General features: G+C 44.2%; 1 protein-coding gene across 12 annotated transcripts in view; it reads right to left on the bottom strand.

The window, feature by feature from the left end:
• Positions 1-26,594, bottom strand: part of BEND7 (BEN domain containing 7) — an 86,490-nt gene that overhangs the window by 36,626 nt on the left and 23,270 nt on the right. For all 12 annotated transcript variants that reach the window (XM_021064847.1, XM_021064855.1, XM_021064857.1 and 9 more), the window contains 4 exons: positions 21,135-21,437; positions 18,380-18,502; positions 13,881-14,146; positions 1,714-1,939 (listed from right to left, as the gene is read on the bottom strand). In XM_021064847.1, coding sequence (XP_020920506.1) covers positions 1,714-1,939; positions 13,881-14,146; positions 18,380-18,502; positions 21,135-21,437 — 918 coding nt within the window. The remainder of the gene's footprint in view (positions 1-1,713; positions 1,940-13,880; positions 14,147-18,379; positions 18,503-21,134; positions 21,438-26,594) is intronic.

Here is a 26,594-nt window from a genome sequence, read left to right as displayed (position 1 = left end):
CATTGCCACTTTTATTTCCTGCTGAAGAGGAGGGATGTGAAGAAGACGAAGGCATATTCTCTACTTGCGTTGGTAATGTATTTTTTCAAACTACTGGGGATGTCTGGCCTCAGCTGAAAATGGTAGAAGAAAACCCATATCAGTCTACTGATAATGATTATTATTATTCATTATCATCTGTGATTAGGGTAACTCTTCTACCATCATTAAAACGGAACATGGCCATTTATGATTCCCTAATTTCTAAACACCTCATATTCTTAATAAACTGCCCTGGAAAAGAGAAAAATCAAGACAGTTCCTGGCTACGTGACAGCGTGTTTAAAAGCTTCAGCATGAAAAGCACCACCGGCTTTGACCTTCATGCTTCCAGAAGCCCAGCCCTATTAAATCCAAACGGGACCTTTCTTCACTTCAGCAAGTCCTAGTTACATCACTGACTATTCTTCAAACTCTGTAATCTTGGGTTTAGTGTCGCTTCAGGCTGAATCATTCTTTTCAGAAATGGCACAGATTGGGATATCTCCGCAGCTTTTCTTATTTAATGCAACTCAGCTGTCACTTTATGTGAAAAAAAGTGGGTTGGAGAATGAGAAATTCTCTGTTAATTGAGGGCCGAAGTCCTTCTGGCCATGAACAAAGGCTGCTTGGAACTCGCTAACTCCATTTAAAAATCGCATTATTTTGAAAAGTTAATTGCGGGTTTCCAAGTATCCTCAAAGTGCCATTAGACTCATTTCCTCATTCTGCACGATGGTGGGTGGCAGGGCCGGCCGGGGCGGTGGGGGGTTGCTCTCTGTGGGTCGTCGCCCATTCAACAGCCGGACGACACAGCAACGGGGCAGCGGGGAACATCCTGGTCAGTGATTTTAGCGCCTCTAAGGCCCCCTCCCAATTTCATGTTCCTGGCAGTTGTGTTTATATTTGAGAGTTCACTCACAGTCTTCCTGAAAACTACATCTAAATACTTCTGTGACCTAAAATTGCAAGTATCAGAGTCCTAAATAATGACACTTTAACATTAAGAAATAAGAGAAAAAATTAAATTAAAAAATACATCTAGGATGTGGAAGCGGACGTAAATGAAGACCTGCTCGTATGTGCACCTGTGAGGCTAACCCGATGTGGTGGGATTGAGACACATGTTCCCAGCTGTTAAGGGAGAGACCCGTGGTCGTCTCTGGTCATCTGACTAGCATGACTCCAACGTCACAAGACCAGCGTGGGGTTTGCCGTCACAGTGGGTTCACTTCCATTTAAAATGTCATCAGTGGCAGTGACCTGGTAAAGCCACTTCTGAACTTCGGAGAGAACGGTTTCACTTTATTTTCAAAAAAGCATCATGGCGTTATTCTTACTGAACAACTAAACACCGAAGTATAAATGCTATTTTGATGACGTTGTTAGAAATTACTGAGAGGAAAAACAATACCTTCATTTCCAAAGTTAATCAAGGAAAAAACTTCCTTCTGGTTCTGCAGCAGATCACACTGGCTCTTAAAATATGATTTTTAACAAATTCCCATCACCTGGAAACAGCAAATGCTAGTGGTACTTGGGGTGGAGCTCATACCCAAAAGCCACGCCAGTGGGCAACAGCCAACAGCAAGTTCATTTCGCCGCTGGCTCGTGTACTACAGCTTCAGCTACATCTTTATGGAAGGAAGGCAAAGCTTAACAAAGACCCCATAAAATGAAATGATGCAGACCAACCTTTGATTGCACCCACAATATTTTGGTCTAGTCCTTTCCGGTTGTCATTGAGTCCTCTTTTCCTCTTCCCATTGGGTAAGGAGTTAGCCAAAGTCTTGTCATCAAAAAATGCACACACCAATTTTCTAAACAGAAGGCTTCCTGAGCGAGTGTAGTTTGACAGTATAGAGTCCAGCTGAGATTTAGGCATGAACACATCGAAGCCTTCAGCAAGTTGCACTTCTGGCTACCAAAAGAACATAAATACATCATTAAAAGCAAGATTTGAAGCAACCGATTTAAGGCATATGAGCCACAGAAAAACATCACTAGCTATGGCCACGTCCACATAGCCTGCAAACCCCTCAGCCCCGGCTCTGAGGGCCCGTGTGTGCAGTTTACAGAACCACTGACTACTTGTAATTCACCAAACAAGATGCTCTAATTCCAATATTAAGAAAAGCAGTGGAGAGAAGTACGTTGAAAAAGCATTCTTGGGAGTTCCCGTCCTGGCTCAGCGGAAAGGAATCCGACTAGGAACCATAAGGACATGGGTTCGATCCCTGGCCTCGCTCAGTGGGTTAAGGATCAGGTGTTGCTGTGAGCTGTGGTGTAGGTCAGAGACACAGTTCGGATCTAGTGTTGCTGTGGCTGTGGTGTAGGCTGGCAGCTGTAGCTCTGATTGGACCTCTAGCCTGGGAAGATCCATGTGCCTCAGGTGAGGCCCTAAAAAGCCAAAAAAAAAAAAAAAGAAAAAGAAAAAGCATTCTCGTCTTAATTTATAGATAGCTTTCTCCTATGTTAAATAATTTGACCTCATTTGCTCAAGGACATGAACCAGGGCTACCAGCTGAACCTGGGGTTGGGATGTGAACCAGGCTTTTTGTACTGTGCCAGTGGCTTTAGCTGTGGAAGTGGATTTTTTCTCCAATGAAACTTATGTCAACTAATACAGAAAATAAAAATGCTGAGCAGGTGCCCGGGCAGTTTAAATTCAGCCCTGACCCCTGCGTTTGGGAGGCAAATCTGGAGCTCCACCCCAGAGCACCAGAGGAAGGCCCATATACCAGGCACTGGGCTTTCCTGTCTGGGATACTGGATCAGAACACGGGGCGGCTGCTTTCAGCTTGGACTCCCTACCGGAGAAGCTCAGGCACTGGTGGTACATTTCGCTATGGTGCACCGTGGATTTGACAGCCCCCTCTCCAGCTTTCAACCCAGCTCACACCATTTCTTTTTCGAAGCTCCCTCCTAACGCCTTCTTCCCCAAGGAGGCAACGAGGCGCCGGCACTGCTGCTTATCTGACATACTTACAGGACTGTGTTTATTACACTGTATTATAATTATTTACTAGACGGCAGACCTTCCTGGTCTGAGAACCCAGACTTTGTATCCCTAGGGCCTGGCACACAGTAGGCACTCAAGAAATTCTTGTTAAGTAAAGTGCATGGGCCATAACCTAAACTATTAAGTCATTCGCTGTGGATCATAACATGGTAACTGCAATAACTTGGAGGTGAAAAAAATGCAGTTGTTACACTTTTCATTAGAAAAAAAAGAAACCTCGTTTAAGATGTTTTATGAAAGCTTACTCTCAGATATCGTATTTAAAATTTGCAAACCTGGTACTACTTTAGATTTTCTAGACTGTACCGGAAATGTGAGGATCTGGGTTTAGGTTTTCCTCCTGGAGAATAGGAATTATTATTTTTGTTTATTCTGTTGCTCCTCAAAATGCCTGGCTATGTCCATAGGGTCCTGTGATGAGCAAAGAGCTCAGGGAAGGGCTTAAATTTATCAGATCACGTGGGGGAAGATTCTGGACCCAGCAACTCCCAAATGGAATTCTCGACAGGACCATTCAGAAGGTCATCTCCCTTCTCTGCTTTACTTTGCCCCGCGACTTCTGGTGTCAAAATGCTTGGTAAATATCACTATAAAAAGTGCATCCACACTGCTGTCAGATGGTTTCCTGCCTTTTGCCCCTCACAGCTGGTCTGTAGAGGAGGCTGATGGGAGCTGCGGGGGTGTGCCCCCAACTCCTGGGACAGAAGCTGTACACTTGGGCACTCAATGCATGTTTGTTGAACGACTCCATGTAGAAATGTTAGGACTAAGAATGTTCTATCATCAAAATCTAAGGTGAAGTTTTATTCACAACCAGAATTTTATTTTGCATACACTATGGCTGCATCTAGACCTTTTATGCTAAATGAATTGACCACAGATTATTGCTAAGTGCTCCTATACCATGTGAAAGCCAAAAAAAAAAAAAAAAAAAAAAAAAAAAGAGAATTCCAGTCTACTTTCTAGAAACAGCAACTCAGCTCTTTTAGGAGCCAGGGGGGCACAGAAGCTCTTAAATTTGCATGAGTAGAAAGTGAAAGACCCCAGCTCACCTCATGCCTGGATTCTGATGCCACCAAACAGGTGTTTAAAACTCGTTCGCCTGACCTCTAAGACTCCCCCGGCTTTCCCCTCTGACTGGTCTTGTAGAACCTGGACCCGGCTTGAGAGAGACTGACCTCCACTAGCCACCAGGCAGAACTAGCCGCTCTCTTCTTCACACACTCAGAGTACTTTCTATGAGCCATGTTGCTGGCACTTTCCACACTGCATTTACGTAGCTGGGAGTTTGCAGTTCTCATCAGAATGTGTGCTCTTCGGCATTCAGAGTGCCAAACGCCCAGCTAGTACCCGATAGATTTTTCTCAGAATAAACAAAACACTATGTATGGATTCGTTCACAATGACTAGTATTGATTTAAGGTCTTGTGTCCCTACATAAAGGAAGGGGTGTGAGGGACCCGTGCTAACTCCGGGAGCAGATGGCCAACCGAGAGAACACTGCTCTGACTCGGCCCACCAGTGTTTCCTGCACACCCTCCGTGTGAAGGAGTTAAGGTCAGGCTCATTAGACAGGACACCTGCATAAACCCCTCTCACCCAGACTGGACAAAGAGAAATGCCACAAGGCGGGTACAGACCATTAGGCAGCATCTGGCTGGAGAGGGGGACAGGCCTGGGTGGAGGGGGTGGCCAGGACAGCATTTTGTCAGGTCCTTGGAGGAGGATTTAGGAGAGAGATGCCGTTGCTGTTGCTTGTTTGTCTTTTTAGGGCTGCACTCGCGGCATATGGAGCTTCCCAGGCTAGGGGTCGAATCAGAGCTGCAGCTGCTGATCTATACCACAGCCACAGCAATGCCAGACCCAAGCCGCATCTGCAACCTACACCACAACCCCCAGCAACGCCGAATCCTTAACCCACTGAGCAAGGCCAGGGATTGAACCCGCAACCTCATGGTTCCTAGTCGGATTCGTTAACCACTGCGCCACGACGGGAACTCCCCAAATGAAATGTCATTTGAAAAGCTAGACTTCCTTTGACACAATTACTATTTGATACCTGAGTGAGGACAGGCAGCTAACACAGTACTTTACAGATTCTATTGATTACTGAAGTAATATGATCTTTAAATGATGACATCCGAAGTATGGGGCAGGATTTACTACACTTGGAGTCATCGTTTTAAGAGTGAGGAGTCTGAATTCCCACTATAAACTTGGATTTCCACATGCATCTTGCCTATTTTCAGTACCTCAGCCACTTGGCACAGGAATGTACCAAATGCTGGATTTTCCTGATCTGTTGGTGTTACATCTTATGCCCAGTCAAGTTCTGAAGGCAAAAACTGTCATGAGAACTCTAGAAAATGTTCCTGGACCCAGGCCTCTGGACATTAACTACTCGTTTCTCTCTGCGTTTCTCCCTCTGTGGCCTCCTCTTGCTTAGGAGTTGGGGTCAAGATGTAATTTAGCGCGGGGATCATGGAACACCTGGTAAATGAAAAGATGTTCCCCCAAGTCTCCCTGAGCATAGCATGCGCTCCCCTGTCTAATCTAAAGAAAAATACGTGAAACAATTTAAGGAGATCATAATGAATAAATAATAAATTAGGGATCATGATAAATAAGGGAACATTTCTGATACTGGCTATTTCATGTCAGGTATTATTGACAGCAAATTACAGCAAGACATGTCAAAAGCTACATGTGGTCATCGGTTAAAAGAGTAAGAAGAAGTGCAGAACAGTCACATTGGGCATTAGCCCCAGATTTTCAATTACAAATTACACATTCATTACACACAATAGTTCGGACACTTGACGGAATACCTAGTCAGGTTTCAGAGTGGCTCAAGACTGAAACCTTGGGGAAACTACAGATGAAAAGACAGAATTCTGTCGAGTAAGACTGATTTTGGACTGAAAACATATAACAAAATTGATGAGAATGTTTAAAGGCTGTGGACTCAGTCTTTCTGTTCATAATACTGTTATATCCAACATACTGTTAGTATTTTTTTTAGTGGTTTACTAGATGTATTTCTAGGAAGATGAGCTTTTAGTTTATGAGATTTTCAAAAACACAGACCCCCTTCACAATTACTTCATTTTGCTCACAAATGTGATCTGTTTCTGTTTGAAGAAAATGAAGTTCTTTCCTATAATTCAAGTCTATTCCAGGTAGATTTAGCAAGTATTACAGTTGCCATTTATCAAATGCCATGGCCAATGAGCTGGCTGCCCCCAAGAACCCACCGGATGGAGAGGCAGGCCTGCTCTTGGGGGCCAGCTGGCCCAGCTCCAAAAGGATGGCCTGGGGTGAGGCAGAGCTGAGAAGCACTGTTTCAATGGGGCAGAGGCTGCACGGCTGACCCACTGTGCAAGAAACATGTTTTGGAGCAAGGACGAGATGCTCAGCAGGAGTTCTGCCCAGAAGAACGGGAGTTCCCATCATGGCTCAGTGAAAGGAATCTGACTAGCATCCATGAGGATGCAGGTTCGATCCCTGGCCTTGATCAGTGGGTTAAGGATCTGGTGTTGTCCTGAGCTGTGGTGCAGGTCGCAGACGAGGCTCGGATCTGGAGTGGCTGTGGCTGTGTTGGAGGCCGGTGACTATAGCTCCGATTCAACCCCTAGCTGGGAACCTCCATGTGTTGTGGGTGTGGCCATAAATAGACCAAAAAAAAAAAAAAAAAAAAAACAAAAAAAAAAAAGAAGTAGTACATGGGTGGCACAGTGGGTTAAGGATCTGGCATTGCTGCAGCTGTGGTGCAGGCCACAGCTGTGGCATGGGTTCCATCCCTGGCGTGGGAACTTCCACATGCCACAGTTGAGGCCAAAAAAAAATAAAGTACATGGAATCTCTAGCCTAGTATATACTGAATGTTGCATAGGATAATAATTCCAAGAAGTCATTAAGGAGCCAATCATTTATCGATTTCTATTTGACAAAATTTTGGTGGAACTAAGAATTCAATGTTAGAAAAGACAATGCAATTTGGCTCCTTGAAAACTTCTTCGTGTGCTTGCATAATGAGACATTGCCGAGCCTTTCAGAGAGGTTTTCAGCTTCTTCTCTTCTCAGGTGGTAAATTAATGACTCTGAGGACTTCAGCTTGATTTATGCTAAAGATATTTGAGCCAGAATGTTTAATACAGAAGATTTTAACCACGGCAGTCTAGCTTCTTCTATCGTCACTCCACTGAAACTGCTCCTCCAAGAAAATGTCCACCTCTGAGAGCCTGTCCTTGACCTCCAGGCAGAGGACCAGTCCTGTTCCGCCAGGGTCCCAAGCCTATGCCAGAGCTTCTGTCATTAGTTTATGTGTTTTCCTCATATGGTCCTGAAGGGCAAGGACTATTTCATTCATTTCAGTAGCCCTGGAAAATGGTGCTAGAATATGCACGTATTTGCTACCTACTCTATTCCAGGCCCTAGGCTAACACACATTATGTGGGTTTTCTAATTTAATTCCCATCATCCTGTGAAGCAGTCACTATGACTATCCCCAACTGGTAGATGAAAAAACTAGGGCTTAGAGAGATTAGGTAACTTGTTTAAGATTCTCCAGCTAACAAGTGGCGAAGCAAAGATTTAAAGCCAGGCAGTCTGCACTAGAACTTAAACTCTCAAGCATACACTGCCTTAATTTCAGTGTGTCACTGAATAAATTAAAAAAGTCTCTGGTTTGATTGATATGCTTTACCAGTTCCCAGTGGATTACTTTATTTACTAGGCTAAGAAGAAATTAAGAAAACAGATTCTGAATTCAGAAGCTATTTATGTTGAAAGCACCAATGCATTTTAAATTATTTATTTTAAGAATGACATAAACATTAACAAAATTATCTTAAGTTGATGGGTGTCCATAGCTTTATCTTCTGATAACTTTTGTGTAACTAAGGTTACTGAAAAATATTCATAGTGACTACAACAAATAGAAAAACATTTTCTATGTTTTAAAAAGCATTTTAATATATTTTTAAGAACTGATCTCAGTGTTTCACCAAGGCCAAAGAACAAGCCAAACAACAGGCAACAATCAGGAAACAAACCTAAGCCATGTATATCTGCCCTGAAAAACACCGATCAATAAATCCAACTATGTACAAAAAAAGAGTAACTGAAAAAAATTCACAACCATTTTGTCTGAGTACTAGTAGCGTACTGGGTCTCGACTAGTAGACTAGTAGACCCAAAGACTAGCAGAGTATCTGAACTCCTAAAGAAAGGATTAAATTTTGTATTGAAACCTAAACTTTGGTTTAGGGCTTCTGCCTTTGCTTCTGGGTAATTCAGGTTTCAACTGTATTTAATGGGCCAATTTATTTTTTATTTATTTATTTTTGTCTTTTTCGGACTGCACCCTCAGCATATGGAGGTTCCCAGGCTAGGGGTCTAATCAGAGCTGAAGCCACAGGCCTACACCAGAGCCAGAGCAACGTACTGGACCCATTTAAATTAGCACAGTAAGAGAGTTCCTGTCGTGGCGCAGTGGAAATGAATCTGACTAGTATCCATGAGGATGCAGGTTCAATCCCTGGCCTTGCTCAGTGGGTTGAGGCTCTGGTGTTGCCCTGAGCTGCAGTGTAGCTCACAGACTAGGCTCGGATCTGGCATGGCTGTGGCTGTGGCGTAGGCCCATCTTGGATGCGGCCCTAGAAAAAGACTAACTAAATAAATAAATGGGTCCAGTAATCCTGCTCCCAAAGAGAAATACTTCCGGCCACTCTCTAAAGACATTATTAGCTCATGTGCATTTGTTCTTGTATATGTAATACAACTTTACACAACAAATATTTATATTCGTCCCTGTAAGGTACTTAGGACTGCTGAGGTTTAAAAAAGGACCGGTATTGGGAAGGAGTGGGATGAATGGGGAGTTTGGGGTTAGTAGATGCAAACTATTACATTTAGAATGGATCAGCAATTGAGGTCCTACTGTACAGCCAGGGAACTAGATCCGGTCTCTTGGGACAGACCGTGATAGAAGACAATATGAGAAGAAAATGTGTGTATATATATGGATGATTGGGTCACTATGGTATAGAAATTGATAAAACATTCTAAATCAACTACACTTGAATAAAAAAATTAAAATAAATAAAAGGTTTCCATCCCCCCGACCCCCGAAAAATAAAAATAAAAAAGGACCAGTATTTACCCAGTGCTTAAAATGTACCAGTGCTATTCTAAGCGCTTTTCATAGCGGGGTTCACTGACTCCTGGGTGGGCCCACACTCTGAGGTCAGCAGAGACCTCACCCCCATTTGACAGAGAGAAACCGTGGGACGTGAGCGTGAGTGCACTTGCCTGGGGTCACACAGCTGAGCGTCTAGCCCAGGCACCCCACCCTCCGAGGCTGCACCCTTAGTCATGCAGGTCTCCCCCAGAAACTGGATCCAGGTAAAGAGCCAGCCACGTCTAACCTTTCAGTTCTCCTTTGTGTGACAATAACCTTATGAACAGTTCCTGAACGGTGGTCATGTCAAGAGCTGGGCTCAAGCTGGCGCCCGTGCCTGTCATTCCATGGAGAAGGGCACACTCAGCCCTGGCGTGAGAGCCGGCTCCACCCGGCCGGCTGTGTGGACGTGAGCAGGCTACCGAAGCCCTTGAGGCCACTGTCTCCACATCTATACATGGAGGACAATGGTAATACCTCCCAGAGTAAGGGTGAAAGTTAAAAATTATTTGGCAAAGGATACTACTACTGCTATTACTGCTAGTACTACAAATACTACTACTACTATCATTATTATTTTTATTTAGTCTCTGCTCTTAAGAAATCAGGGAGAAAGAAGGAGAAATCACCTAGATAATTACAAACCAGTACAGAAAGTTCTATAAAGGACTGTTGAAATTATATTGGTGGTTGCAGGGGGTGCAGAGAGAGTAACAGGGAACAAATAAGAAAACGGGATTTAACTGAGGAGAGGGTTCTAACTGAAGCCAAGTCCCAGACCCAAAGTTTTGGAAGGTTATTTTGTATTTTGTGCTTCATGCGAATGCAGACGTTTTGACATTTTACTGAGTACCTTTCATGTGCCGGGCACCGCGGCAGGACCTTCCCGTGTACTCAAGGTCACAGTGTTGACAACACTCTGGGTGCTGCCACTGCGGTGGACGTGGGTCAGGGCTCACTGTTTGGCTGCACGGAGTGGGCATGGCCATTGTGGTCAGAAGATGGGGGTCCACCTGCAGTGACCTACACCCCTTCTGTTCAAGCTTGTGCGCAGTTATGCAACTTGGTATTTGGGTGACTCTAAAAGTCAGAGCATAATAAAAAGGATGGCACATCATGAACTTTAAAAAAATGGCAGTAATTTTTTTTTACACTGAAAAAGCAATAAAGTGCAGGCTTTATGTGTCCTTTTTTCGTTGCTTCCAGCTCTCATCTTTCTCCTGTGCTCCAGAGGTCTAAGGGACCTCTTGAGGACGCTCAACTCACTTTTACTTCCCATCCAGAACTGAAGGCCTGCTTCTGCTCTAGCAGTCTCTGTCTCCGTTCAGGAAGCCTGTACCGTCTAGTGACCAACCTAGTTTCCCAAGGTAGAAACGTGGGGCTTATTTTCTCCTGAGTCACCGAGTCCTCTGTGTGGGCACCTCCCGGATGCCTCTCATCTCTCGGTCCCCTCCAGCGCACTGCTCGTGGACAGACCCTCCAACCTCTTGCCTGGCTGCCTGGAATTATCTTCCTCCTGGTCTCTCTGCCTCTGGTATCTTCTCTACATCCATTAATCATCCATGATGCCGTCCTGCATTCCATCCTAAGAACGGGTATGATTTCTCCTCTATGTAAAACTTGCAATGGCTCCCTAGTGCCCACAAGATAAAAAGGCCAAGGGCCTTGGCGTGACATACTCGGGCTGTCGCTAGCGGCTCCATCCCGCTTTTATATCATCATCTGCTATCAGTATGGCCTGATATCACAGCTGTTCTAGCAACAGGGGACCACATGCCCAACCCTACAACTTTGCCCTTCATCTTCCCCACACTGGGTAGCTTTTAGAGCCCATCTTCAGATATACAATCCCCACCTATTTATATCTAATCCAGTTATATTACATTTTTCCAATCTGCTTTATAGAGTCATCCCTACAGATTATTACATGTTCTGTTTTCTCCTCTGGGCTTCCACCAAAGTTTAAAAGGCTCACGGCTAAGAAATAACACAAGACTAGAAGGGCACCTAAATTTAGAAGCCTTAGCACTGATGGTCCCATCACCTAAGGGTACCAGTCCCCGACCTTGGAACTGCACAGGCCAGCCTCATGAATGCCAGCAAGACTATCCGTGCACAAAATTTCTAACAATGGGAGTCACTGGTGGTTCTCTAAGAGTAGTTTGTTTCTGTTGAATAGATGACTCGAATGGCCTATCGGCTGGATAATGTAAAGATACTATCTACATATGTTTCTGCTTTTCTTTAGAAGCATGTTGTTTTTCAGTGATAACACCTGAGTGTTCATGGACAATTCTGAATGCGTTTCATTAAATTTAATAGCTCTCGTTAGCAAAAATCATCATGAAGAACAAGCAAGTTATTTCTGGGGTATATAAAGTATAATGCTGATATTGGTAAAGATAAGAAAAATTCTATTTCACTAATGTAGATAAGGCCTTTATCAGATCTTTCTTAATTTATCTCTGAAGTATGTTTAGAGCTTAAAAATTTTAAAAAGGAAGAAGTTCAGTTATTCCCATTAGATCAACCCATTCGGGAGCTGATTTTCACAACTCAAGTGATCGCTTCTGATATCTTAATGTCTATCAGAAAAGAAGGCCTAAAAAATTCAAAAAAAATGAAAGTATTATGAAAACTGCTTTAGAATGAATGTACCTTGTGTGGTGGAATAATTTACCTCTGCCTCCAAATGCGTGATGGATGTGGGTTTTGAAACCAGGGCCTAAGCTGCAATAACAATAGGCTGTGAGCAAAGGAGCTGCCTGGTCCAGGGTGGAATGTTATCATTGTTAACGGCTTTTTAAAACTAAGTTTTTTTTTTTTTTTTTTTCTTTTTACAGCTGCACCTGCAGCATACGGAAGTTCCCAGGCTAGGGGTCAAATTGGAGCTGCAGCTGTCAGCCACAGCTACGGCAACACCGGATCCTTAACCCACTGAGCGAGGCCAGGGATTGAACCTGCATCCTCACTGATACTATGTTGGGTTTTTAACCCCCTGTGCCACAATGGGAACTCCCTTTAAAACTAAGTTTTTAGTCTAAAAGAACTTCTTAACAATTGTGCATGTGTTCATAAATAAAAACAAACAAAAGGAGTTCCCACTGTGGCTCAGTGAATTAAGAAGACAACTAGTATCCATGAGGATGAGGGTTTGATCCCTGGCTTTGCTCAGGGTGTTAAGGATTTGGCATTGCTGTGAGTTGCAGCGTAGGCTGCAGATGCTGCTCAGATCTGGTGTTGCCATGGCTGTGGTGTAGGCCAGCAACTGCAGCTCCGATTCAACCCCTAGCCTGAGAACTTTCATATGCTGCAGGCGCTGCCTTAAAAAGAAAAAAAACAAAAAACCCCCCCAAAACAAAAACTCCTTCACACAGTGACTGGATAAAAGTTCGAATGATTTCCTAGTCTGACAGCGTCACAAGATGATTATTTTTGTTGCTCCCCTCTATTAAAGGCCCATGCTAGCAAAACATCTTTCTGCAACTTGAAAGGGAACACTTTTTAAAATAGTAATTTATTTCTTATTTAAAGTTTAAGAGGTAGGCCCAAACTCCCATCCTATACAGGCCTGTGGGAGTACTCAGCGGGATTTTCACCCTGTGCTGTCTGGTAATAATAGATCACTCATTCCTGTTTATTTTAGGAACTCTCCCAACAAGTTGGGGTTCACAGCATCCATGTACTTAGATCCAGATGTTTTAAGTAGGGTACACCATTGCAAATATAGCACAAAACTGAAGAAGGTAGTTTATGGCTCCATGACAATAAAATGTAAGTCAGATGGATGTCTCAGATGTCATCCACCACCTTGGGCTGTGATGACCTCCTAGCTATGGTATTAAAGTAGAAAAACCTTTGCAGAGTTAACCTATCATTACACAGAAGAAATGGCATGGCACTGCAGCCTAATTAACAGTGTCACTTGCACATATAAAACAGAATTAGCACTGCTGCTCCTTTTTTTATTATTATTAGTTTGTGTTTCTAGAAAGGTGTGACCTTATCTGTAGGGTTCTGTTCATTTATGCCCATACACAAAGAATTTAATTATGTTCTTTTAGCTCTCGACACTGAGGAAATTGAAAACGGCCACTTCAAAATTAAAAATGTTAAGGAAATTAGTGAGCAGAATATTTACCACTCTTCTTTCAGAGAAAAAAAAGAGTGGAAACACGTTTAAGTAAATAAAGCCTAAGATTTTCAGAGGAGGAGTTCCCGTCGTGGCACAGTGGTTAACGAATCCAACTAGGAATCATGAGGTTGCGGGTTTGGTCCCTGGCCTTGCTCAGTGGGTTAAGGATCCGGCGTTGCCGTGAGCTGTGGTGTTGATTACAGACACGACTCGGATCCTGCGTGGCTGTGGCTCTGGTGTAGGCCACCGGCTACAGCTCTGATTAGACCCCTAGCCTGGGTACCTCCATATGCCTCGGGAGCTGCCCTTAGAAAAGGCAAAAAGACCAAAAAAAAAAAAAAAAAGATTTTCAGAGGAGAAAATTCTGGGCCATGAAATTGTTTTCCTTTCCTCTTGCCTCTTGTATTCTGCAAGTTGCTCTGGTTTTCTTGGGCAGAACTAGTTAAGGGCAAAGTGTATTCTTACTGTACAATTCCTGCAAGTTACGCGACGTTAGCATCAGCAGCCAGAAAACATCAACTTACATCGGAGGCCGGTGACTCCAGCACGATGCCGAACCCGAGGATGTGGTTCTCCCCCGGGGAGGTGTGCTCGGCCGCGGGGAGCCCTGGATTCTCTGGGGCCCCCGCCGTCTTCTTCTCTGCCTCTAACATGCTGGGCTTCTGTTTCACAGTGATAGGTTCCACAGGCTTTGGGGGCACTTTTTTCTTTTTATTTCTCTTGCGTGAGACAGCAGTTCGCTGGGAGCAGATAAGGGAAATGGGGGGTTGTTGTCTGTTTTGCGTTCCAACTGTGAACAACAAACAAAAACATGGTACAGGCACGTGTGTCTAACTGCGCAGAACACCCCACCTGTCTCTCTGTGACCCATGGACTGAGGCTGAGAGGGGTGCATGCAGGGACAGGGCACGCTGAGCTAAAGCTCACGCTCCGCCTGAAGGTGACTGAGTGCAGCCTTAGTGCTGTAGAGAAAACGCTGCTCCAAACGCGGGTGGGTCATCACGCTGGGTTCAATGGAAGGGAAGGATTATGAGCTATGAGAAAACACTGAAGCATGATCTTAGGCATCACATGGCTTTTCTTTTTTTTTTTCTTTTTACAGCCGCACCTGTGGCATGTGGAAGTTCCCAGGCTAGGGGTCGAATGAGAGCTGCAGCTGCCAGCCTATGCCACAGCCACAGCCACAGCCACACCAGATCCTTAACACACTGATTGAGGCCAGGGATTGAACCCACATCCTCATGGATACCAGTCAGATTCTTAACCTGCTGAGCCACAATGGGAAAACTCCTCACAGGAGGTTTTTATACAACTGAGAACTCTGGACCTTAAACAGAGGGGTAGATGTCCATGCTTCCTGGCAAGCCAATCCCAGCAACATTCCAGTCGTCATTTGAGGTTGAAATGATTAGGATCCAGCAACCTACAGGTACCAAAGTTGACAAAGATGGAACAAGATCATCTGGGCCAGGCGGATCAAAAGGATCATTCAGGAATGACTAAGAGCATGTGCCTGTGAGCACGCGGATCAAGCCTGCCATCAATTCCAGGTTCTCTTAATCCTGCCTCACAACCCACTATGGTCCCACATAGCTACCTCCACACACTATACCAATGGATTCTGACCAGGCTGCTCTGGTTTGATGCAGCTAAAAACAGGAGAACATAATTCTGTACAGGGAAAGCCAATCACTAAGATCTAGAAAGTCTGAAATCCAAAGCCAACAAAGATCAAGAGCAGAGTGCTGCGGCCCAATGGGTTAAGAAGCCGATTACAGGAATTCCGTTGTGGTTCAGTGGAAACAAATCCGACTAGCATCCATGAGGACGCAGGTTCGATCCCTGGTCTCTCTCAGTGGGTTAAGGATCCAGCATTGCCAGGAGCTGTGGTCAAGGTCGCAGATGAGGCTTGGATCTGGTGTTGCTGTGGCTGTGACGTAGGCCAGCGGCTACAGCTCCAATTCGACCCTTAGCCTGGGAACCTCCATATGCCTCAGGTGTGGCCCTAAAAAGCCAAAAATAAGAAAAAAGAAAAAGAAAAAAAAGGGAACTAAGTGCTAATATGGAATAAGTACTTAAGGAAACCAAGGGTGGCATTTACTGTTTTCATAGGTGCCCTTCGGGAAGTATTGTTTGTTAACCATTTCAAAATACTCTGATGGAAAGTTTAATAAGAAAATAGGCATCGTTACTTAAATCCTCTTGTGCTGACAGGGCTTACTACATATGATCAAAGGATCTAGTTGCTCTTTACAGAAATACACTTCTACATATAAGCCAAATGAGAAACTGAAGATGTTTAAATGCACATAATACGGATCATTTCCTATCAGGTTGCAAATAAAAGCATATTCACACACTGAACTTGATATGTGCATCTCCAGACTGGATAGAGATGTATAAATAAGTATTAGAAACAAACTACTTGCACTACAAATGAGCACTGGAAAGTTTCTAACCACCTGCATCGTAAGTGGTCAGGCTCACCAGTTCTTGACCTCGGCTATTAGAATCACCCTGGAGCTTGAAAAAGAAAAAAAAGAAACAGAAAGAAACAGGCCAGTGCCTCCACCTCACCCCAGACTAATTTGAATTGGAATTTCCAGGGGTGATGCCTGGGCATCAAGATTTTTTAAAAGCTCCTCAGGTGATTCTAACACTCGAGTCAGACTGAAACTTCATTCTCTCTGAATTCTCACCTGAGGCTACATCGCCACTGCAAAAAGAAGAAGAAAAAAAAATTATCAGTGGTCTCAGACTCAAGTCTCACTTTTCAAAATGAAAAGCAAAAATGTTTTTAAAGAACATGCAGGCTGCCTGAGTTTTCTCCTCCTGCTGCAAGTCTGGACAGAGCCACAGTCTTTTGCATCCAGGTCTTATCGCTTGATCTTATTCCCTGCCTTCTTCCCTAAAGTAAAGGTGAAACTTTCTAAATAGAATTTAAATCTACATTTTACAGGCAATAAACCTTAAGTAAATCTACCCATTCAATATACAAATTTCTTAAGTTGAAGAAAATTAAAGGAAAGTAATTTATTCGGTTGATCCTTTCAGCTCTCCTACAGCTTCGGTGTCGTTTACTGCCCTAATCTGCAAAGGTTCAGAAAAGAAAACAGGGGGACATAGTGGCATTTACTTAATAGATTCTAAAAAGGCTTCAGTCAAGGATTTAAATGGTTGCAATTTGTAGTTTGCCATTTCAGTTGTAAGGAGCTTAGGTAACAAAATAAATCATTACCGTTTCATATGCATAGTTTCTTAAGTGCTAACAAATTCTTCCTCTGAGGGAAGAATCTGTACAGAATGCAGTAACCTTTCGTTCTGAGCTCCTTATTTAGGAGAGGTTAACCTTTGCCAGGTTAATAAGAACACAGATTATCCTGGTGGTACAAGGTGAGTTAAATGCTTACTGGCTGGACCAAAATGTGTGGTTTTTTTTCCTCCCCTTGGATAAGACCAAATCCAGCACACAGAATGAGATGCTGCTCTTCGGAAAGCCTTTCGCCCATTTTACTTTCATGTGATCTTGGGTGACTGATAGGTTTATGTGTTAAACTTTTTACGTCGGACCACATCACCGAATATCAAAATTTTACTAGAGTTCACTAAACCGCACCAAGTACGATTTCTGAACGCTGACCGTTCTGAAAACCTCTATAGAGAAAGAGAGGACGCAGTCAAGTGTGACTGTGCCACTTGCCTGCTCAAGGAGGAGTTTTTCCCTAACGAGGGGGAAGGCTCAATAAAATGACATATTAATTTCTGTACCTGTGACAAGAAAGTTCTTTCTGCCCCTCAGTTGTGGAGACTGGCGAACACAGCCACTGTAACAGAGACCCAGACGTCCAGACCCCTATGCCGCGCTCCAGCTCTCGACAACAACACTGACGAAACAGCCGAGGCTTGGATCCTACTTTACTGAGTTCATTTCCATTTACCCTCTCCTCCTATTTCCAAAACAACTCTGTGAGTTAGATATTAATACTCCAGGTACAGATGACACGTCTGAGGTTCAGCAAAGTCACACGAGCTAAGACAGGAGAAGCGGGGACTCTGACCCCAAGCTGCAAGCTCACGGCTCTTCTGCTCTTCAACTTGCCTAACAGGAGTGAGGCAAAAGTGGCACACAAATAAAAAAGACGAAATAGGAGGTGTCTCTGAGCTTCTCTGCCCTGAATATTAGGGAGAAAAGCCACGAGCGGAGCCTGAGGGCCCACAATTCTTATCAGCTGACGCTCTAGAATATTCACCAGTGGAGCCTATGCTTCCTAAGGGAGTGTCCCAAAGTGTGTGGCTCCCCGACTGTCACACAGAGCCTTGAGGGGGGGACTTGGGTTGTGGAGATGCACACAACCCCAAACTGAGCTCCTCAGGAGGGAGCAGGTGTCCTGTTCACCCCCATTCCTGATGCGAACCCCCTTGTTGATCCTTATTAAGAAGATGAGCTGACAGCCTCTGCCCACCTTCGGGTATAAAGGTTTCAAAGTTTAATTAGCTGACATCTGTAAAGTACTGCGTGTCAGGGGTGAAGTACCCGGGACGCATGGACGGAAGTACTGAGTAGTATCCACAATAAAACATTTTGTTAGACTTGCTGGGGGGAATGGGTTGTAGAAAAAGCGCAGGACACAGATACACGAGAAGGCGCAGCAAGACAGCAAGGTGGGAAGCGGAAAGTAACCAGGGCACATTGTGGGGCAGAGGAAATGAATCCAGCTAGTAGCCATGAGGATGTGGGTTCCATCCCTGACCTCGGTCAGGGATCTGGCGGTGCCGTGAGCTGTGGTGTAGGTCGCAGACTGTGGCTCGGATCCCACGTGGCTGTGGCTGTGGCTGTGGTGTAGGCTGGCAGCTGCAGCTCCGATTCGACCCCTAGCCTGGGAACTTCCATATGCCACAGGTACAGCCTTAAAAAGCAACAAAACAAAACAATGCAAACAAAAAACACAAGAAACATCCTGACTGAAGGTGTCACGGATGCAGGAAAACCCAGAGGGCTCCCCCGCAGGCCTGCTGTTCCTACCTGCCTGCGCCTGCATCAGCTTCCGCATGGTCCTGAGCTCTTGGAGGATGGCCTGCAGCGTTGACTGGCAGCTACAAGTGCAGCAGTTGGAGCCAACTGACGAGTTCACCACTGGAAGTTCTCCTGAGCATGAAAGAAAAGAATGACAGATGCCAAGCAATAGCAAAAGCACAAAAAGGAAAGAAAGAAAAAAAGAAAAAAAAAAAAAAAAACCACAAAGGGGGAAGGTACCCTGACAGGATTCTGAAGCATGTGCAGTTATTATGAAACCTGGCCTGAGGAAAACGTACCCAGGAATTTTCACAACCTGAATTCGAGGGGGCGGGGGGTCTGACTTTACCTAATCATCCAGGCTTCTCTCCTGTCAGTGAGGTGTGTGCTGCATCGCCAGGGATGGGGCTGGGTGAACATGTACCCACAATTCGTGGTCCCGGCAGGCCTCCCCGCTCCCCCTACCCCCGAAACCCCCGGTCACAGCAGTTCATCTCAGATCACAATGCATAAAAATGCACTCGAGACACACTCATGCTACTGCACAGAAAACGAGCTCTGAGAACCGCCTTGCCAAAAACAGAAGCCACCAAAAACCCGGCTAGCTGTGTATGCCCTGAGAGTTCTAAGAGTTAAATGTGTCTAACTATAAAAAAAAAAAATAGTTTTAGCATTAATCACAGTATTTCAAAAATTAAGAACTGTCAACACATTAAACTTGCAGGATACTCTCTGGGTGCAGTGTGTTTGGGTGGGCCAGAGCGGGGGCAGCAGGCAGCGTCCGGAATGATACTTGTGAACTTGATGGGTCAGAGGGTGCTGGTGTGTGGGATTTTTCTCCAGCTTAATAAAGGAGATCATTCTACATCTTTTTTTTCCATTTGATTTCTGCAGTTTTACTCTAGTCTCTTCTTCACTGTTTAAATTGAATATAGCTTTTCCTTCATAAAGCTATTCTATTCTCTTTCCCTTATATGTAAACAAATAGCTTCCTATTATCCCTGGATGAAAATGGGACATTTGGAAAATCCTTCTTTCGGTGCAGTTCCTCTAGCCTCAGTATCCAACTCTGTTACTTTCAAGTGGTCCAGGGTAAGAGACTGCGAGCACTGTCATAGGTGGGAGACGTTAGTTCTAAGGTTTTGGTCCAGTTATATCTTTTACTATCCATCAAATGTGATGGAATAAATGCAACCTGCATAATTTGTGGGTATTATTGAAATATTCACCAGAGCCAAATCATGAAGTCCTCAAAGATAATGTCTGGAGTAGCACAATTACTTACATTCAAAGTTGTGGCAACCTGAGATGTCACAAGTTTAAAACTGCAAATAATTCCAATGATATACCAAGGTTGTCATAGTTATACCTAACTTATTGCAATTGAAAAGTAGGTAAGCAATCCACAAAAAAGATCTATTTTATATTTTAAACAAATACGGGGGAATTTAGGTCTGCAACTTTTATCCTTAATGATATTTTCCAAAGTATGCCCAGCATCCTCGTTGTGTACTGGAAACAGAACATGGGTCCCCAACCCTTACTGATATGGAGCTTTCTAACTTCATACCTACCTGAGGGTATCTTTATTTCTCTAGTCATCTCTTCTGTGGCAGAAGAGTTAGGAGGGCCTTATAGAATATTCCTAGTCCCTATCCTAAGTCTATCTTTATCATTTTTAAAGGGCAAAACCAACCCTTTTCAGCTTGTTATAAATCATTTTCTAATTTTAAAGGAACTGCCTTTTTATTTTTATGGAGGAGTCTTTAAAGAGCCATCTCCTTCTAACCTGGAAGCATGCCAGCCTGTGAATCTGATACTGGCTTATGTAATATTAAGAGAAGACACCCATATGTCTCTTGGGGTCCGGCCCTGTCTCATCTGCAATGGCTCAGGATGGCTTTTCATACCTCTGAATTGCTTACTGCAAACTGTGTTTAAAAAAATAAAATCACAACAGTTCTCTTTTTCTTGAAGGATGGGGAAAAAAAATCCATAACTTTTCAAGGAGACTGAAAATGCATTCTTCCTTTCTTCTTGGACTCTTTGTGAAAACTACAGATCTGCACATCTGCACATAATTTATAGAACAAGTAACATCCAATGTCACTGGAGGGAAAAAGAACGTGAACAGAGACATCAAGTTTTTCCTTACTCTTTGAAAAAAAAATTTTTTTTGCCACTTGATTCTTTTTTCTGAATGATTAGGAATTTAAATGAAGGACCTTTTACTTTAAGGGAATAATTTTCAACCCGAGTGAAGCAAGTTATAAACTGTGCTTCATCTGGTTCAGTGTCTTGAATGTGAGGTTAAAGTGACGCTGTCACTTGGGGCTGGGTCATCGCTCCTCCTGACGCTTCCCGTAATGAAGAAAAGCGCAGGGCTAAGCAAGGGGATGGATTAGTAACACATCACGTGACCAGGCAGCCCCTTTTCGAGACAAAGGGGAGCCTTATGCCATGACGTTCAGTCTTTTGTGACAATAATACCAGTATTACCAGCAAATGATGGCCTTAACTTCTCAGAGGGCTAAAATCTCTACCAAGAAACCGTCCCTTCTAACGGAGATGCTCTGGTTCTTCCTGCTTCTCCATTCTGGCTTTTTTAGACTCTTCTTTCCTGTCTTTCAAAGTATCTCAGCTAAGGCAGGTGATTCAGGGAGGGTTTCGTACTCTGAACTCAGGGAACATGCTGAATATTTAGCAGAAAACACACTGGGACAACCGCCCCGAGAGCCTTCTGAGGGTCTGCTGCCGGCCATACCGTTGGCGCTCCCGGCGGTGGTGTGGGGCTGACTCTGGAAGGTTCTGGAGCGGGTGCCATACTGGCCCGAGAACTGCCCGCTTTGGGGTGGTAACTCATTCCACGCGCCCCGGGACGTCGGGTGGAGGTTCTGCGGGGTCTCTGCGGAGTTCAGGCGCTGAGGCCAGATTGAATCCAAGTCCTGGGGTTCTTCTTTTAACTTCTCCCCCTCCTTGCCCACACGCTGATATATCCTGCCAGCACTGTCGTTCAGTAATCTTCTCATTCCTGTAATTTGTTTTTTAATTTCCATGCTTTCATCTCCTAATGGAAACAGGGCCAGAGATATCACTGTAAATTAGCAAAGAAAAAATAATCCACTACCAAAAAAACACAAAAAAACAAAAAAAACAAAAAAACCCCCCAGCAATCCACCCCTTCTTCCTCCTTTGGAAATGGGGAAAAATTAGTGATTCCAGATGCAAGCTGCTCTTTTAAGATTCTCCTTCCCTCAGAGGATTATTATTATTTTTTGAAGCAAGGTATCTGTATTGCACTGAGGGTATGGAATAACTATTACTTAAAGAGGACTCTAAAACTGTACAGATACAAAATATTTTCTATAAATAATAACATTAGAGGATGCTGAGATCTATTAGGAGCTATTTCAAAATACTGTCTTCTTAAATTGTCATCAGCCAATATCTTTAAAAAATTAAGTAGATTTTTTTCCCCTCTCATCTGGGTATTAAAATAAAAGCCTCATGATAGCGTATATATTCATACAGTCACTCTACTAAATGCTTGAAATTTTAGCTATGAGAAAAGGAAAAGGCCCATGGTACATTATCTATTCAGAAAAAAAACACAGTTCTAGCAAATAAATCTGGCACATTTAATACAAGGATGTTTTAATGCACCTAGCATCATATTAGCCAGATTTCTCTGTAGCATCCATAACTGTACAATGAATGTAGGTATTCTGCGTGGTCTAATTAGACATTTATCTAATTAATGTGTGAATGCATTACTGAATGTAAGGGAACTTTTGTACACTGTTTTGAAATAAGTATCTTGCAGTTTTTAAATGATAGTAAAAGATTGTCTTTAATATTTACCACGAGCCAATGCAGAAGTAACACAGATTTCTAGGTTTACAGTACTGCTCTATGTGGGCATATGCCTGAGAGGAGAAATATTTTCATTTGTGACAAAACTCTTTTCACTTCAAACACCTGTGAACATGAAAATATAGAAACAGTAAATCATGTTCCAGGTTTCTGTGAGAATGAATGACCAAGCACAATTGAAGTAATGCAGAGCCAGCAAAATTTACAACTTTCTCTAGATGTCTGGGGAACAGGGTGTGTCTGGAAGAGGCCCCAGAGGAATTCTGAAAGATAAATCTACCAGCCATTGCTGCTGGTCTTAGAGTCAGCATCCAAACGTATCCTTTCCCTGCTAGGTTAACAGCACAGTTTGGGCAAGAAGCAGCTTCCTCCCTGCAGGGTTTTTATCCTTGATCTTCTAGATCAGGGGAGTCGCACGTGCATCCCAGGCTGCAGCACACTGATCGGAGTTGGCACTGCCGGGGGCGGCCGCCCCCCTCCCTCCCAGCTCCCTGGCGAGAGCTGCACCAGCCAAGCCAGGCGGAGGCGGGCACACTGCCTGGCTCTTGGGTCAGTGCCAGCTTATTCTCCACATGAACCCTGACACATCAGAGCAAAAGGGACACTCTCTTTTCAAAGGTCCCAGCTCTGCTCCAGAGATTGAATTCTATGATGAAGTGCTCTCTTTAGGGAGGAGGAAAAAAAAAAAAAAAAAAAAAAAAAAGTCATGCGAATCCTGGAACTCTCTAAGGGCAAATCTGCTTTGTCATGACTGTAGTTTTATGGTCCTAGAACTTGGAGCTCTGAAAATTATGAGACTGAAACTACAATGTGAATTCTGCACGTGTTGTATTTTCAGGGTAGACCAGGACCCTAGGTGGAGGAAAGAAGGTGCAGGCATGAAGGGAGACTCTGGCCGTGGGCCGCCCTGGCAGCCTTCAGAAACACTTCCAAAACCAAAACCAAAACCAAAACCAAGCGACAACAACAAATAGGACCGCGGACCCAGGAGGAAGCAGCAAAGGGCAGGAATGGCCACAGAAAGCCCATAGGTGTGGGGAAGGTTGAAAATGGGCCAGCTGGGGGAGCTTCTCAGAGGAGACAGGCTGGGTGTGCCCAGAGGACAATGGTACGCGTATGAAGAGTCTCTGGGGAATTGAACTGTCCTTCTTTTAGCCCTGACCCGTGTGGCCTGGGAGTAGAGGTCCTGGACCCAGATCATACATGCAGGCAATGAGGGGCTCTGTAGAGAGAGGGGAAGGTTTCCACGTGCATTTGGGACAGATGGAGCGGAGAGTCAGGGATGAGACTTAACTAAAAGTGGGGACGACAGAAAAAGCTGAGTGGCCCGCAATCCCCTGGGCTGGAGGGGGCTTGAGTGGCAGGCAAGCAGGAGAGCGGCAGAAGCTCAGACTCCAGATGCTGGTGTGGGTCAGGGGACAGGCCAGGCTGGTGCTCCCCAGACCTGGGCTCGCTTCCCAACTGTTCTGACTTGTTACTTGAGACCAGACAAGCCACCTGCTATTCTAAACTTTAGCTTCCTGAAATGTAAAATGAATTCTGAACCAGACCTTTCTTGGCATAACCCCAAGGTGACACAGAGCAGTGTAGGATGCAGGTTATTCCATTACCAAGACGTCCACAGGGCATCTAAATGCCTCTAAAAGTCACATGTGTCCTTCTCAGAAAGAGTGGGCTTATTCTGACTGTCATAGAGGAGCCCAAGTTCTCTGAATTAAAAAAAAAAAAAAATCGGAATTCTCGCTATGGTACAACAGGATCGGCAGTGTCTCTGCAGGTCAGGATGCAGGTTTGATCCCTGGCCCGGCACAGTGGGTCAAAGGATCTGGCGTTCCCACAGCTGCGGCATAGGTCACAACTGTGGCTCAGATCTGATCCCTGGCCGGGGAACTACATATGCGGCGGGACAGCCAAAAAAGAAGAAGAAAAAGTTGAGAAGTATTAAGAGAATGAGTTTGAAGTGCGAGTTGACATCTCTGTCTTTCCAGTTCTAATCAGTCAATGTCTTCTCCATTTAAATGCCAGGAGAAGAAAGCTCTCTAAAGAAGCACAGTTTCACAAGGAAACCTGTGCACTCTCCCGATTCCTTTCCAAACTTAACGATGCCTTTACTTACATTCAACTCCAAGGGGCTGGATCTTTTGAGAAAAAAACAAATCTTACTAACATGGATCCATGCTGTGTGGCTGCCTTATAGTTAAAACAGCCTTTACTGAAATTGTTTTGAGCATTTACTAACTATACTTCATAGACAGGATCTATGAAAGACTGAAAGCTGGATTCCATCCTTTGCTAAACAGTAAGACTCTACTAGATCACTTGCCTTTACATAAAGAATTTCCATAATACAGGCAGAGTCTTAAGACACAGAAGTCACCATACAGGGTCTCCTTGAACTTGACCAGCAGAGAAAGTTAACATCACACCATACATGATTCTTCACGGTTTGGGTTAATAAAAGAAAAAAAGATGGTCATGCCCAAATACACAGTGAGATGATGAACATAACTTGGTCATGTCCATTTCGACATGCTGTCTTTTCACAAAGACCCACAGAGAACAGTCACCATATCTTTGCCCTAAAAATGAACTAGTGTTGACAGACAGCAGGCATTCCAGACACCTTTCTTAAGTAAATGAAAGAAGTGTCATGTTAAAACCAGAATGAAGTCCAGTAGAACTGGTATAAACAAACAATATATCAATGGGACGGAGTGGAAAACACAAGAAATATATTATTCAATAAACATTTATCAAGCATCTCCCAGGCCCCAGAGAATCAAAGATCATCTCGTAAAAATGAAAGGTACCCCTCTCCCCAAATCTCTCAGCATCTTTTACCAAATCCCTTTATAGAGGTTGGTTGTTCTGAAATATGGTCCTGATTTTCCCCATCCTGTTAACCCTACACCGCTTTTAACCCTGTCTCCAGAATCCAGCTCCAAGTCTGCTCCTCTCTGAGGACGCTGCCTCGCTGCAGCCCCCTGGGGCCAGGGAGGACGGCTCCCTAGACATCACTCTTCTGGCCCCAGGCAGAAGCTCACTGTGCCACTTGCTGTACCACCCCCACCTCCCAGGCTGCTTCCTAAGAGTGGTCTGTGTCCTGGGAGTTTAAGGCTTATAAAGAGAAGTGGCAGGTGAAGAGGTTGAAACATAGAGTGAGGTCATCCCACTAAGAGCCTTGAGTGTCAGATTAAGGAAGAATAACTCTGCCCTGGAAATACAGGGTTATTACTCTGGGTAATTTAAAATTCATGATCTCAAGAGACTTCCTGCTGTGATGTATCGAGTTAAGGATCCGGCCTTGTTTCTGTGGCGGTTCAGGTTGCTGCTGAGGCGTGAGTTTGATCCTGGGCCTGGTGCACTGGGTTAAGGAACTGGGATTGCCACAGCTGTGGTGTAGGTTGCAGCTGTGGCTCAGATTCAATCCCTGGCACTTCCAATAGGCCATGGATGCAGATGAAGATAAAATAAAATTCATGATCTCTCTTAACATAAAGATGGTAAATAATTAGATCTGTCCTGTAGAAAAACAAATCTGGAAAGCCCTGGTGAAAGCGGTGTGGGGAGAGGAAACCAGCTAGAGGCTACATGCGTGATGGAGGCGTCACGTGTACCAGGACGGGGGATGGGACCAAGATGGAGAGAGAAGTTTCACCAGTTAGACTTGGTGATTCACTGGATGCGGGATGGAGCTTGGGATGTGAAGGAGAATCAAAGGCAACTTCAAGGTTTCTCACTGGGGACTAAATGGATGCTAATACCAGTCAGAGAATTAGAAGGTTGCAGGGAAGTGGGGATACATGAGGCTAGTTTATTTTTTATTAAAGTCGATTTACAGTGTTGTGCCAATTTCTGCGTATAGCGAAGTGACCCAGTCATTCATACAGATACATTCTTTTTCTTATATTATCTTCCATTATGGTCTATGCAAAGAGACTGGATCTAGTTCCCTGTCTGTACAGGAGGACCTCCCCGCCTATCCATTCTACATGTAATAGTTTGCATCTACTAACCCCAAACTCCCCCCGCCCCTTGGCAACACAAGTCTGTTCTCCATGTCTGTGAGTCTCTCTGTGTTCTGTAGATAGGTTCGTCTGCGCCACATTTTAGATTCCACGTATAAGTGATATCATATGTTCTCTGTCTTTCTCTTTCTGATTTACTTCACTTAGTATGAGAATCTCTACTTGCATCCATGTTGCTGTGAATGGCATTATTTCGTTCTTTTTTATGGCTGAGTAATAGTCCATTGTATAAATGTGCCACATCTTCTTAATCCATTCCTCTGACAGAGGACATTTAGGTTGCTGCCATGTCTTGGCTATTGCAAATAATGCTGCAATGAACA

The sequence above is a fragment of the Sus scrofa genome, chromosome 10 (assembly GCF_000003025.6).
Source record: "Sus scrofa isolate TJ Tabasco breed Duroc chromosome 10, Sscrofa11.1, whole genome shotgun sequence".
Taxonomy (NCBI): domain Eukaryota; kingdom Metazoa; phylum Chordata; class Mammalia; order Artiodactyla; family Suidae; genus Sus; species Sus scrofa.
Note: the sequence above shows the minus strand (reverse complement) of the source record. Positions and strands in the feature narration are given on the sequence as shown.